This window comes from Prunus dulcis, chromosome 5, assembly GCF_902201215.1.
Source record: "Prunus dulcis chromosome 5, ALMONDv2, whole genome shotgun sequence".
NCBI classification, from domain to species: Eukaryota; Viridiplantae; Streptophyta; class Magnoliopsida; order Rosales; family Rosaceae; genus Prunus; species Prunus dulcis.
In genome coordinates, this window is record NC_047654.1 from 17,214,705 (window position 1) to 17,229,661 (window position 14,957).

General features: G+C 36.4%; 1 protein-coding gene and 1 pseudogene across 1 annotated transcript; both read left to right on the forward strand.

Annotated features, from left to right (window-relative positions):
- Window positions 1-1,072: 1,072 nt before the first annotated feature.
- On the forward strand, window positions 1,073-4,056 carry LOC117629158 (annotated as a pseudogene).
- Window positions 4,057-5,323: 1,267 nt separating this feature from the next.
- Window positions 5,324-5,993, forward strand: LOC117629159 (heavy metal-associated isoprenylated plant protein 33-like). Its single transcript, XM_034361663.1, has 3 exons — window positions 5,324-5,344; window positions 5,465-5,540; window positions 5,665-5,993. The coding sequence occupies exons 1-3, from the start codon at window positions 5,324-5,326 to the stop codon at window positions 5,991-5,993; spliced, it is 426 nt and encodes a 141-aa protein (XP_034217554.1).
- The last annotated feature ends 8,964 nt before the right edge of the window (window positions 5,994-14,957 follow it).

The following is a 14,957-nucleotide window of genomic DNA, read 5'->3' on the forward strand; positions in this document are numbered from 1 at the left end:
CGCACAATATGCGAAAATCCGTTCGATAGTCAAACGACATCCGAATTGAGATTCGCGAATTCCTACGCGCTCGTGACAACCTAAGGATCTCATCGGGTTACAATGCAGCCTCACCAGACTCGCCCACGCGCCGCCACACGCGCCGGCAGCGCGTGGGTGTGTAGAGTAATTTTCGGCGACGGAAAAACTCCACACCCGAGCTCACCCTTCCTACCCTAGCTTCTACTCGAGGTCAGGATCACTTTCTTCAACTACGGGGAGGCCCAATTCGGGCGGCAACTGGCCGGAATTTCAGTTTGAAATTCGGCCCAAACCCTAGGTTTTCTAATCCGTTTCCCACACTCACAATCGATCCAAACCTATACCAACATCAGCTAGAGCACGTAAAAAGGAGGAGAAATCATACCTCAATCACCGGATTTGGGCGGCGGAGGCGGCGGCGCGACGGCGGAACAGTTCCGGTTCGAACCAGTCGAACGCGCGGCCGGAATTCGTGGTTTCCGACGGGAAAAACGGGCAGCGCTTGATCGGGCCGGCGAGACGGATCGATCGGGACCGATCTCGGGTCCTGCCGTGGCCGGAGCTGGACGAACCGAGGAGAGAGAGAGAAGACGTCGGGGAGAGAGAGAGAGACTGAGGAGAGAGAGAGTGTCGCGCGAGAGAGAGAGAAAGCTGAGGTGAAAATCTGATTTTTACCAAACTTTTTGAAATAATTACAAGTTTGCCACTGGGAGTGTTTTGCCCGTAACTTTTTCGTTACAACTCCGATTCAAGCCTTCCGCCTGTCTACGAATTCGTCTCGGTACCACCTACCCAAAAATACCATCCACGGTCCCAAAATCCTTCCGAAGAAGAAAGTGACCAATTTACCCCTACCCCAAGGGTAAATTCGTAAATTTAATTAAATCGATTAAAATAAGCAATTAAATTTGGAGTCGGGGTGTTACAAAAATAGTATAGCCGGGCGCCTGTACTAGGTTTTGTTTTTTTAAAATAGTATAACCGTTCGGCTATACTAGTTTTCCTTCATTTTTTAAAAATTAGTATAGCCGCTCGGCTCTACTTTTTTGACATGTGGCCCCTAGGCACTAGCCGGGTTCTTTTAAAAAATATATATGGTATAGCCGGTCGGCTGTACTCGTTTTCCGAATTTTTCATAACGGCTATAGCCGAGTTTTAAATTTTTTCATAAAAATAGTTTAGCCGTTCGGCTATACTATGTTTTTAAAAATAGTATAGCCGTCCGGCTAGACGATTTTTTCCCCTAAATAGTATAGCCGCCCGGCTATAACCCTTTTACCAAATTTTTTTTCAAAAACGTAGCCGCTCGGCCGTGCTGTTTTTGGCAGGCACTAGGCAGTGTATATATATATATATATATAGTATATCCGCGAGGCGTATACCCGGGTTTTTTTTTTTTAAGTATAGCCGTGCGGTTTTATTATTTTGTCGTAAAAGAAGTATAGCCGCCCGCCTATATGCGATTATTTATTTATTTATTTATTTTAAATAGTATAGCCGATGCTGTATCCGTGGTTTTTCCTAATTCTGAGATATTTGTAACAGTTGGCGGAGCTGGCGACTCAGAAACATGTTCAATTCATTCTTTCAGTCGAAAAGGTTTGATTTTTATGCAAATTCAATGCATATAGTTTTATTTTGCCTTATATATAATCCACCTAGTAATAATGGTGATACTGTACTCAGAAGGAGGACTGTTTGGAGTCTCTGGCGATGGAGCATCTAAGAATGAATTGGGCACACTGGGGTTTGACCACTCTTGATCTTCTCGGAAAGCTTCACACTGTGGATGCCGATGAGGTTGTTTCCTGGGCCTCCAGTGCCAGCATGACTCAGGTTTTTACAACACCAACTGGTATTTCGTTCTTTATTGTTTGTTTATTGGTTTAGTGTTCTACAGAAACTGATGACACGATACAGCTTTGTATATGCAGGTGGGTTTGGCGGTAACATTGGGCATGGTCCACACATACTATATACCTTAAGTGCTGTGCAGGTTTTGGCCTTATTTGACAATATTGAAGTTCTGGATGTTGACAGGGTTGCAAATTGTATCCGTTACCTCATCTGTTTGTAAAATTTGAAATAAATCCACATTCCCCTAAGGTATGCATTTTCAATTGATGAATGGCGTACAAAAATAATTGGTACTTCTTGTGTGGAGCGGCTGCTTGTAGCTCAATTATAGTTGTTTGGCATTCATTAATTGGACAATCAAAATAAAGCAGAGAGAAGTTAGCAAATTTGGTTAAACTTAATATTCAACTCAGATGTCGCTATGCTGCAAAATAAAGATGGATCTTTTAACGGGGACATGTGGGGTGAAGTTGATCCAAGGTAGTATTTTTCAATTTCCTTTGTGTTTTTGCATCTTATATTTGTTGTAGTCACCCGCTCTTTATGCAAAACATGATTTAGTAACAATTGTTTTCCGTTTCTTCAAAAGAAAAAAGTACATAAACATTTTTATTTTTTCTTTTAGGTTTTCTTATATTGCTATATGATGTCTCTCATTACTACATCGTTTGGATAAAATCAATGTGGAGAAGGCAGTGAACTACATTGTAAGTTGTAAAAATCATGATGACGGATTTGGATGCACGCCTGGTTGGGAGTCTCATGCAGCTCAAAGTATGTCATTTACCCCTATACTATCTGTATGAAATTTTAGTTTTGGATTAGTACTTCATAAATTGGTTGTATGCTACCCCTATACGAGCCGTTCTGAGTTCATAATTCAATCAATTGTATTATTTGTATGCAAAAACTCCACATATCCTTGGAGCTGTTTCCTTTTTGTCCGTTCAATGGAAATTAGCAGTCATTCTTGCATTGCATCTCTCCAACTAAGGTTTTAATATGTTATTTTGCTCTTTTCAATTAAAAACTTAGTCGATGACATGTTGACAAAAATGATTGCTTTAAAGATGAATGCTGTGCTGAATTTGTTAATCCTGAGTGTAAACTGCATTGCAAAGTAACATATTGGGATTGTTGAAATTGTCTTATGACTTTCTTTTTGGCCATGTGTACAATCTATTGACAACCTAAAACAGAAAGGATAATTGACTGAAAACTTTGAATAGGAACTGATCGTCAGTGTAACTTACCAGGTCCTGAGACTTAACTCTTTTTACATCAGTCCAACTACCAAGTGTAGAAATATCCTTAATCTCACTTATGTGATTATTAAGTTATTATCTACCAAGTGTCAAGTTCATTTTGGACTGCCAGGTTACATTTACCTAATAAGCTCTGTCTATAGATTTGGATTATGCTTTAGGAATGGGCATTCTCTCTGGTAACTTATTCCCAGAATGAAAATATGTGACTATGGGTTTATCTGAATGTTGCATGTAATTACTGAAAATTGCAGGACACTGAAAATGGAGGAATTTCTGACAGACCAGATGATGCTGTTGATGTCTACCACACATACTTTGGTGTAGCTGGTAAATAAGTTTTGTTTGTTTCCACATTTCTTTACCTATGGCATGTCGTAAGTTGTCACCAGTCTGGACGATCATGATCAATGCATGGTTGGAGCTTTCGAGTTTCCAACTTCATCCAGAAGGGTTGCAACTTGCAAGGATCTGCTTATGAAGGCAATAAAATGCCAAAATGATATATATGATTTATGTTCTTCATGTAATTTCTTGTTTTGTTCTTGGTTGCTTGCTCTCTCCTCCGTATTCATTACATTAAGGTTGATGCTTGTTGATGCAGGTCTTTCCCTTCTGGAATAGTCTCGGGTGAAAGCAACAGATCCAGCATATGCTTTGCCAATTGATGTTGTGAATAGGATTCTCTTGGGCAGATGAAGGCTTTGTTTGCAAGATTCTGATTTGCATGCATCTCTTGCTACAATTCACTATCTTTTCCTCGTTGACTTTCTTGTCACACACATGTGCCAGTTAACTTAACCAATTAGAGCTGTCTTTAGTTTCGTTTCTGTGTAAAGAATTCAATTCCTGATTGTTTATTTCAGTGTTTGACCCAATTGTCCAAAGAGCATATCGACCTTTTTGTTTTTTTTTTTTTTGGGTCTGAAAATACTTCATGAAAAGCCCGAAAAGGCAGAGGCATATCGACCTTAGGTTTGAAGTTTAAAGCTTGACCAGCTCACACACTCCCCTAGGCCCAGACTGCATCTACGTATAAAATAAATAAAAGAGGTATTCAAATGTGATGAAGAGATGACAAGCAAGGCACTGAATGATGAACCCATCGTGACTTAAAAGATGTATGGGATTGGACTACACATATAATTTATAAGGAAGATTGTTTCAAAGCCAAGCTTGGATATATAAGTATATTTCGTTTTAGAACTAAATATTGACGCGTGAATTGCAAGGTAGATCGATTCATAAAATATGTTTTTGGATTTCCAATTGAAATGAAATAAATAATCGCTTAATAAAACATAAAGAATATATATATCAATTAGAATCTAATAGTAAAACTTTGTCAGAACTTTTTGTTTTTGATCCAGAATTTATATCTCCAATTTCCAAACGATCCAGAATTTCTCTCTTAATATCAGTACGTTTGCGTTAAGTAATAAATGAATAATTAAAAGGAAGCTATGCTGCAACTCCCTGCGCAGTCGGGGGAATTTGGGCCTAAAGTTTAGGCCATTTCCATTTACCACCACCAAATTACTAATTAATTATCAAAAATGTAGCTAGGTTTTCCAAAAATTCTTACGACAGCAAAACGTCTCGTTCCGAGAATTGTGAATGCCGTTTTTATTCGAGTTTTTGATTTGATACATACAACATCAGTGTTGGACAAATCGAATACAAACACAAATCCTCCCTCTTTTGATTTGGTGACTTGAAGAATTTAATTCATGCAGGCATTAGCAATCAGCGTCACATAAATTCGGAATTCATGATAACCAATCCGCCCAATATGAATTACAATAATATTTTCTTATATGCGTTTACTTCTGAATATCATGAGATTCTTGCAAGATTTACGTGGGAAATAAAAATGAGAATATTGTAATTTAAAATGCTCGACCTCAATTTCGAGATTTCTTTCTACTTACAAAATACTTACCTTACCGACACAACACCAACACAACTATTTCCATCTTTAATCAAATGACCCAAAAGAAAAGAAAAGAAAAGAAAAAACATAACCAACCAAAGTCTATATATAAATACCGCACTCTCGTCTTGTCTCAAATCCATCCATTACAGACCCTATAGCCTATCTCCTCCTCCTAAAGAAAACCCTAGTTTCCAAGCTCTGTCTTTGATCGTGAGGGGAGGAAGAGTTGGAAAAGTTGTCTACAATGGAGTCTCGATCTTACATGGTATGATCGATCAGAATATTATATAATCTCTCAACATATTTATTATTTCTTCCTGTTTCCATTTTCTCCTCTTTGATTGGTTCTGTAAATTCATTTTGGACTTGTCTTTAAAATTTACAGACGTGTGGACTGAAAGTGGACACCAAGTCCGGCGGATGGCATAAGTGCCTAACGAAAATGCTGAAAAAGATCCGAGGTACTCTTAATCTATTTCTTCTTTCCCTGAACCCTAAATCCTACACCCTAACATTACGTTAGGGCGCATAATATACTTAATCGGACAGAAATTGAAGTGTAGAGTTTGTGTTTGAATGGTTTAGGAGCGTCATACAATGTGGATGCAGAAGCAGGTATGGCATATATTTCTGGTAAAGTAAACCCGACCAAGTTACTGAGAAGGCTGGTGCAGGCTGGGAAAGAGGCAGAAATCTGCTGGGTCAGGACTGGAGATCAATGTAATAACTATGACGGCTATGGCGAGGGCAACATTATTGTCAATGCCAATGGGTATTATGACCATCATTCATATTATAGGGCTGGAGCAGTTGACCCATATATGGATGGGTACAATGGTCCTTATGGACAAAGATCATCATATTACCCATACGGCCATTACTATCCCCAGGCGCCACCATACACCTATTATTGATCATCCAATAATTAATTACTTAACCCCTTGTATTTGAGGAAGCAATTTTGTGTCAGGGTTGATTAGGAGTCGACCGACCTACCTAATTATATATACACTAGCTAATACGTGCATGGTATTCATTGTTTTTTATTGGATACTATGTAACGCAACTGAATAAGCAGTCTTTGTGGACGGATTGCAAATTTTGTTTTCTTTCTTTCATGGATTATAATTTCGTTTTGGTTGAGTATAATTGTTTCCATTTAATTCAGAGCTTGTATTGTATTGGGTAAATAAAGTAGTGCATGCTTGCATGTACCGTGTGCATGTGATTTCACCTTTGCATGCTGCTCTTATTCAACTTGTGCAGGTGTATAAACTAGGGGTGGGCACGGTCCGGATTGGTTCGGTTTTACTCTCAAACCACAGCTGAACCAATAAGAAAATAACGGTCCGGTTTGGTTCGGATTAGCCTAAAATCATAATGGAAACCGAACCAATCCAAACCACTTGTAATCGGTTTGGTTCGGATTGGTTCGGCCGGTTTGTGCCTAACACAAAACCATGCATTTTTCAACATGCTCTTACATTATAATGCTAACATTTTGCCATTATATCATTCCATTCCATTCCATCAAAGGCTAATACAACATCATTCCATTTATTCAAAGGTTGTCCAATGTCTAGCATGCATCTAAGTTTACAATTTCCATCAAAACAAACATTCTAAAGTTCATAAGAAATGAATACAAGATGATAAAACTAAGAAAGAAAGGCTGCCCAAAATACAAGTTCATAATTTTCATTTAATCAAAAGCTGTCCAGTTTCCAGCATTCATATAAGTTCACAATTTCCATCAAAACAAACATTCTAAAGTTCATAAGAAATGAATACAAGATGATAAAACTAAGAAATGAAAGGCTATCCAAAATACAAGTTCATAATTTCCATTTAATTAAAGGCTGCCCAATTTCCAGCATGTCCCCATTCAATTAAAGGCTGCCCAATTCAGAATTAAAGGCTGCACATAAAAGCAGTTTAATCAACACAAATTTTAGGATACAAGATGATCAAAATAAGAATTGAATAAGAAAATTACCATAATTGCAAGGTTGTGCATCAATAGAGAATCAATCAGTGAAAATGTGCATAGGCGCACTAGCATTTGATCTCTGCATTTCTATATAAAAAATATACATAATCATATATTTAGCTTTAGCAGGAAAAAAACAACACGTTATAAGCAATTAATTGAGAAAAATATATATACCTAACTCAACGGTTTCATAAAACTCCATCTCCTCAATAGTGGGCTGAACTTGTAAAGATATTGAAGTGGACTTCAACCAATTTTGTGTACAAATTAAAGCCTCAACCATAGCAGGACTCAAGGAACTACGAAATGAGTTAATTGTTCTCCCTCCCGTGCTAAAAGTAGATTCTGAAGCAACTGTAGAGACTGGAATTGCAAGCACATCTCTTGCAATGACCGCTAAAACTGGATATTTAGAAGCATTCACCCTCCACCAATTCAAAATATCAAATTGTTCAATATCTTGTTCTGCTGCATCCGACAAATACCTATCTATCTCATGAGATAAAACCACTGCCTCTTTCTCTTGTTGTCTCTTTTTCCACTTTTCCTTCATAGCTTTTTTCCTATCACCTCCAAAGCTTGAGGAGTTAGAACTATCAGTCACTATGCTGCTGCCAATACTTGAGGATGTAGTAGAACTACTAAAACTTTGAGTTGGATTACTAACGAAACCTGCCTCGTACAACCCATACAGTTTAAACAAAAGATCTCTCACACCAGCTGTCTTCTCGGCAACATAAGCATCATTTTCCACATACAAATCAGCAATATGCATTGATAAATTGTCCAACTTATACCTAGGATCAAGAACAACAGCTATCAACAAGAATTGATTCACACTATCAAGTGATCCCCAATACTTGTCATATTTCAATTTCATATTTTGAGCCATGTTGGATAGAAGAGGATTGTCTACTACACTCAATTCGGCCAATTCACAATCAATTGCAAATAAGTCATGAAAAGTAGTATGGGCTGTGGCATGCAAAGTGGCACTACATCTCAAAGTGAACTCATAAAAACTTTTTAAAAACTTGACAAAGACAACAGCATTTGCCCAATCCTCCTCAACTGGTGGTGTATTCCCTCTACCAAAGTAGCTTTTAAAATGCCCATCCTCATCTTCCAACCTAGAAAAAGCCTTCTTAAATTTCAAAGCAGCTTCTAGCATCATGTAGGTGGAATTCCACCTAGTTGGCACATCCAAGACAACCAAGCCTTTACAATCAATCTTATCTTTTTCAATGCAAGATTTAAAAGTTTCTAATCTTTGGGGGGAAGATCTTACATACATGACAGCATCACGAATACTCTGATATTTGGAAGAACTTTGCACATTAATCAGACAAATTACACCCCATCATGAACATTAAATAAATTAGAAGAACTCACCATCGTTGGCACTGAGTTAGCTTCATCCATTGTTGGTATTGAGTTAGCTTCATCCATTGTTGGCGCTTAGTTAGCTGGAGAATCAGATATTTGGCAAGCAGCGAAAATCTGATATTTGGCAAAAAAATAAAGAGCTGTAATCTAAATGTAACCAGATCTAATAAATTATCAACATAGGATATAAAAAGAATTAAGACACCCACAACTCATATAGACAATGAGTGAAGCTGGTAGAAAAGAGTCACTATACCATAATTTATTTACTTCAGCAATTCCAGCAACATATATTGGTTAGTTTGTTAAGTAAATATTAAATTACCATGCTTCAAGCATGACTGAAAAGTTATGTTGGTAAGAAATTTCTCAACACCATAGTGTCTGCTGATATAAACAAATAGGTATAAGATTATCCAAGGAATATTGAAACATTTCATATGCTTCACAAACAAAAAAGAGCCTGAATCAAACATAAAATTGTTACATACGACATCAAACACTATCTGGAAGGCCACAACAAAACAACTTGAAAATGAAATAAATGGCGGTTTTATTGTCACTCACCCGACTGATGATGAAGTGAAACTATGTGATGAGATTTATTTTGGTCTACCAGTGCAGAGGCAACTGTGCCATAACTCTCTCATCCTTGTCATATCCAGTAGGCAAAGCAGAACAATCACTCTAAAAGTAAAAGAAGGATGAAACAACGTCAGGCACATAAAGATATTTTCTATTCACAAATGGGGATGAATAGAGATGCTGAGAAATGCTTCAATTTCCCGGAAGAACCGTCAAGAAACAGAGACGTATCAAGATTAAACCGATAAGCTCTATTGGAGAAGATGACTATCGAAAAATTAGACCCCAAAGAATCGCAGCAATAGCTAACGCCAGTTAAGACATTTATCTAGCTCTTCAAAACAGTCAGGCTCATTTGCATCAACTATTACAATCATACAAAACATGGAAACAATACGAACTTATACTGTCCAGTAAAAGAAAGAAAGAGACTGAGTGAGTCAAGCACATACAAATGGGTTTGATGATGGAGGAGGTGCGACTCTGGCTGTGCGACGATGAAGATGGCTGTGCAACGATGATGATGGAGGTGCGACGCCAAAGAGATTTTTGCTATGTGAGAATGGGTTTGATTGAAGCAATGGAGGTTGTGGTGGTTCAAATCTATGGTGGCTTTTCTAGGGTTGAAATGGTTGAGAGTGAGGCTGCGTAAGGAAGAGAAGCTCAATCTGAAAATAGGTGCTTTGGAGTCCAATTCAGTGCTGCTGGGTGTACACTAACACTTTTAAGTAGCCACTCAACCATTGACACATGTAAATTAATATATAAATATATAAATATAATTAATTAATATTTAAACGGTTCGGTTCGGATTAACACAGTTTTTTAAAACTTCAAACCGCAGCTGAACCAAATTACTCCGGTTTGGTTCGGATTTAAAAACTGTTGACTTTTTTAAAGTCAAAACCAATCCAAACCGGAAAATACGGTTTGGTTCGGCCGGTTTGGTCGGATCGGCCGGATTGATGCCCACCCCTAGTATAAACAACTCTCTCCCTGCTTCTGCTATATACTTGATAAGCCTCGCCCGACAAGATTTCCGTTTGTAAACGTACGCTTGGTAATTGTTCAAAATTCGCTTCTTCAGTTTTGGTATATAATCTGTTCTTCCAATCATTTCATTTAATCATTGAATGGGTTATATATTCATCTTTTAAATTTACAGGTGCACTATCTATCCCATATCTTTTACAAATAAGAATTGATAGCAAGGCTCTACAAAATGATCAACATTCATTGATTTTTTATGATCTTTAATTCCTATACAATGTATATATAGTTGGATTCTATCAACTCATGTAATTTGGACCTTGAAGCCATTTTAATATTATTTCTATGAATATTTATCAAAGTTACAGTAAAATTTCTAGTTCATTTGCAAATTGATGTAAGCTTACTACAATAATGTGAACTAAATTTATATTGCAAGACGTAAAGTTATTGATCATTATATATTTTATTCTAAATAATCTTGGACTCCCAATATCATTTTGTTTACACCACGTTAGTAGCAAACTCCTCAAAAAGTCCTTTTGTTTACACCACATGAGCATAAAATTCCTCAAAAAGTCCTTTTGTTTACACCACATGAGCATAAAATTCCTCAAAAAGTCCTTTTGTTTACACCATGACTTTAGATAGGCGTAAAGAAACTTTGATGCAATGAGAACAATGACAAATGAGAATGTAAAAACCCATTGTTCAATGCACGACTGTTTGAATATGTATTTTTAGTTTCCTCAAACATCTCATAAGTTGATTAAAAATAGAAAAAGACATATCTCAAATGCCTGCATATGGGTTGATATATTTCAAAAGACTAATTTGCACTCCAGCGAGAAAAAAGAGAGAGAGATTAATTTCAAAGACTACAAAGGAAACTACTAAGAAATGAATTTATACACAAAAAGTATGCGTTATTTGCATAAGGTAGGGAACAAAAAGTTCGTGACCATAACTGTACAAATACGAAACCTATGACTTAACACCTACTTCCCCTTCCTTTTTCTTTTTCTTTTTCCCCTTTTCTAGACTGAATCAACTTTGCGTTTGCTTGATTGGCAAAGGTCCGCGTAAGTTTTGACTCACAAAGGTCCTTCGTGACGTGCGTGACACTTAATTTAAAGTTTTTTTCTTAAATATCGGTGGGGGACTTAACTAAAAGTCATTTCTACCTTCTTCTTTTTTTGTGACTCAACTGATTGTGCAAATTAGCTGGAATAGTAATGTTGTATTCCAAGTCAAAGTCAAAACCTTTTTTTACTCCATCGTCGCCCATCTTTCCCCACAAACACTTCACTGAAGAAATTTCTTAATTCATTCTTCTTTTTTCAAAGCGCGGGTTCTCAATAGAGCTCAAGGGACCATGACTTGCGTTTACGTTTATGGAGGATGACTACTATTAGTATTGCTATATATATGTAGCCACGGGAGAGAGGTAGATGTAGGTCAATATTAATATAGAAACTAGAAAGTTGCCGCATCGGTCGGTCCATCTTTGAAGTTGAAGGAATAGTTGAGATATGGGACTGATCTCATGCTTTTTCATCCGTCTTCTGACGCTGCTCATATTGATCGTCTCTTCATTCTTGGTCCTGCAATCACCTCATTACGTTCAGGCAGGTATTTTATTATTATTTCTTCCTTCTAATTAACATGATTTAGAATAATGCTAGCTTGTACATGTAACATGTGAGTTGATTATTTATTGATAATGACACGGTGACATACGGTGACACGGTAACACGGTGACACCCATCCATTTTCATTTCTCAGAGCAGCTTACTAATTAAGAGTTTTCAATCATGACGGTCTTGTGAATTAATTCTCTCTTCATATGTTTATGCATCATATACTTGACCTTGTCATAAAGGAACATGATTTGATTGATGTTATTGAGTTTGAGTTTAATGGTTGCTGCAGATCCAAACCCGAGAAAATTAAGGAGCAGTCCAAGCCCACCCCCTGCTCCGATTTCAGCCCCAGGACCACATCAACGTCAACATGGCTAATTTGGGACGTCCATCTTACTGGTCTGATTTAATTAATGATTACGTAAAGTTTCTCTTCATATTAAAAAGAAAATATTACATCAAGTTTTTCGTTGGAATACAAGATTTCCGTTTGCACAAGATTTCCGTTTGCAAACATACACTTGGTAATTGTTCAAAATTCACTTTTTCAGTTTTGGTTATAAAATTTGTTTTTGCAATCTTTTCATTTAATACCTTTTTAATTTACAGGTGCACTATCCCATATCTTTTACAAATAAAGATTGATAGCAAGACTTTACAAAATGATCAACCACGTTCAATGATATTTTTGTTATGATCTTTAATTCCTATACAATGTATATATAGTTCGGTTCTATCAACTCATGTAATTTGGACCTTGAAGCCATATTATTTGTAGGAATATTTATACTGCAATTCGTAAAGTTATTGATCATTATATATTATATTCTAAATCATCTTGGACTTCCAATATTATTTTGTTTACACCACATTAGCAGAAAGCTCCTCAAAATGTCCTTTTGTTTACACCACATGAGCATAAAATTCTCATGATGATCATAACTCTAGATAGGCATAAAGAAACTTTGATGCAATAAGAGTAATAACAAATGAGAATGTAAAAACCCATTGTTCAATGCACGACTGTTTGAATATGTATTTTTAGTTTCCTCAAACATCTCATAAGTTTTTTAAAAATAGAAAAAGACTATCTCAAATGCTTGCATATGGGTTGATATATTTCAAAAGACTAATTTGTACTCCAATGAGAAAAAAGAGAGAGAGCAATTTCAAAGACAACAAGGGCTACTACGAAATGAATTTATACACAAAAAATACGCGTTATTTGCATAAGGTAAACAAAAAGTTCGTGACCATAACCATAAAAATACGAAACCTATGACTTAACACCTACTTTCCCTTCCTTTTTTTCCCCTTTTTTAGACTGAACCAACTTTGCGTTTGCTTGATTTCCAACGGTCCGCGTAGGTTTTGGACTCACAAAGGTCCTTTATGGCGTGAGACTTAAAATTTTATCTTAAATTTATTTGCTTTAAAAAAAATTCGGTCGGGGACTTAACTAAAAGTTATTTCTATTTTTTTTTTTAAGTTTACTTGTGAATTTTCTTTTTTAATATTGTTTTATTTGTTATCATTTTGCTTTTTATTATTTTGTGTTTTGTTTTAGGCTGCAAGTTTCTTGTGCTATCAAGGGTTTGTTGATGTGCAGATTGAAGAGATGTTCATGCTTCCTCTTATTTCTTTCTCTTTTCTTGTTGTTTTCCTCTTGAGTTGTTTAGGCCCGAGTCTTTTTTATGATCACGCATTTATTTATGTCTTTCATATTTGAGTTTTGAATAATATTAATTGTTCCAATGCTATCTTTTGTACACTTTTATAGTGCTTATTATTTTTTAATAAAGTATCTCTGCCAAAAAAAAAATATATTAAGTAGGAATTGAATAAAAATATCAATTAGAAAAAGAGAAATTGAAATGGGTTGATCAAGTCATGAGAGAAGAAAAAAGAAGGCCTAACGCATAAGCCCCAATGTCCATTGTCTTATTGGAAAATAATTGCCAATTGGTGCTTTTGCAACTGAGGCCAATATTTTTCTGATTAATTAATGAAAAATCTTCTTCGTTCTTCGGTCTTCGGTCTTCAGCACTCCTCTGACTTTTCCGTCTATGTAAATGGAAGCATGCCATGCCAACATCCTAAGGGCAAGAAAGCTGCTAGCTATAACGCCGATCGATCGATCATTGGAAAAAGCAAGATGGATTAATTGTTGAGATCAATGGGCCTGATGAAGTCATACTTTTAGGTCCGTATTCTCATGCTACTCATGCTGATCACTGCTTCCTTCTTGTCCAGGCAATCAGCTCATGTTCAAGCAGGTTTGTTTAATTCTTCTAATATATGCGCGTCACTTAACTCAATAACATTAAGAATATTAGAAAGAAAAAAAAAGACAAAAAAAAAAAAAAGAAGAAGAAGAAGGAGGAGGAGGTTGGTTCAAATTCAATTGACCAAGAAAAAAGACCTAGCTACTATATATGCGAGGTCAATTACATTATTTTCTTAACTTTGATTAATTCAATGTCAAAGACATGCGGCTAACTATATACGTACTCAAGCGCGTTTCTTTATATATATATATATATATATATATATAATAGTAATGTTGGATTCAAAGTTAAAGTCAAGGGCCTTTTTTATTTGGTCGTCGGCCGTTTTTTCCCGCAAAAGAAATTTCTTAATCCATTCATTCATCTTTTTTAAAAGCTCGGGTTCTCACTAGAGCTCGAGGGATCATGACTTGCAGTTTAAGTTTATGGATGACTATATATATATGTGTAGAGTATTACGGGATTAGAGAGGTGGGTGGATGATATTAATATAGAAACTAGAAAGTTACCGCATCGGTCCATCTTTGAAGTTGAAGGAGTAATTGAGAGATGGGACTGATCTCATGCTTTTTCATCCGTCTTTTGACGCTACTCATATTGATCGTCTCTTCATTCTTAGTCATGCAATCACCTCATTACGTTCACGCAGGTAACTTACTATTATTCCTTCCTTCTAATTAACATGATTTAGAGTAACTTACTAATTAAGAGTTTTCAATCGTGACGGGCTTGTGACTAATTGTCTCTTCATATGTTTATGCATCATTGATCATATCATTTACTTTGTCATACAGGAAGGAACATATGATTTGATTGATGTTATTGAGTTTGAGTTTATTGATTGCTGCAGATTCGAACCCGAGAAAATTAAGGATCATACCAAGCCCACCCCCTCCTCCGAGTTCAGCCGCAGGACCACATCAACATGGCTAATTTGGGACATCCATCTTACTTGTCTGGTTTAATTAATGATTACGTAAAGTTTCTCTTCAG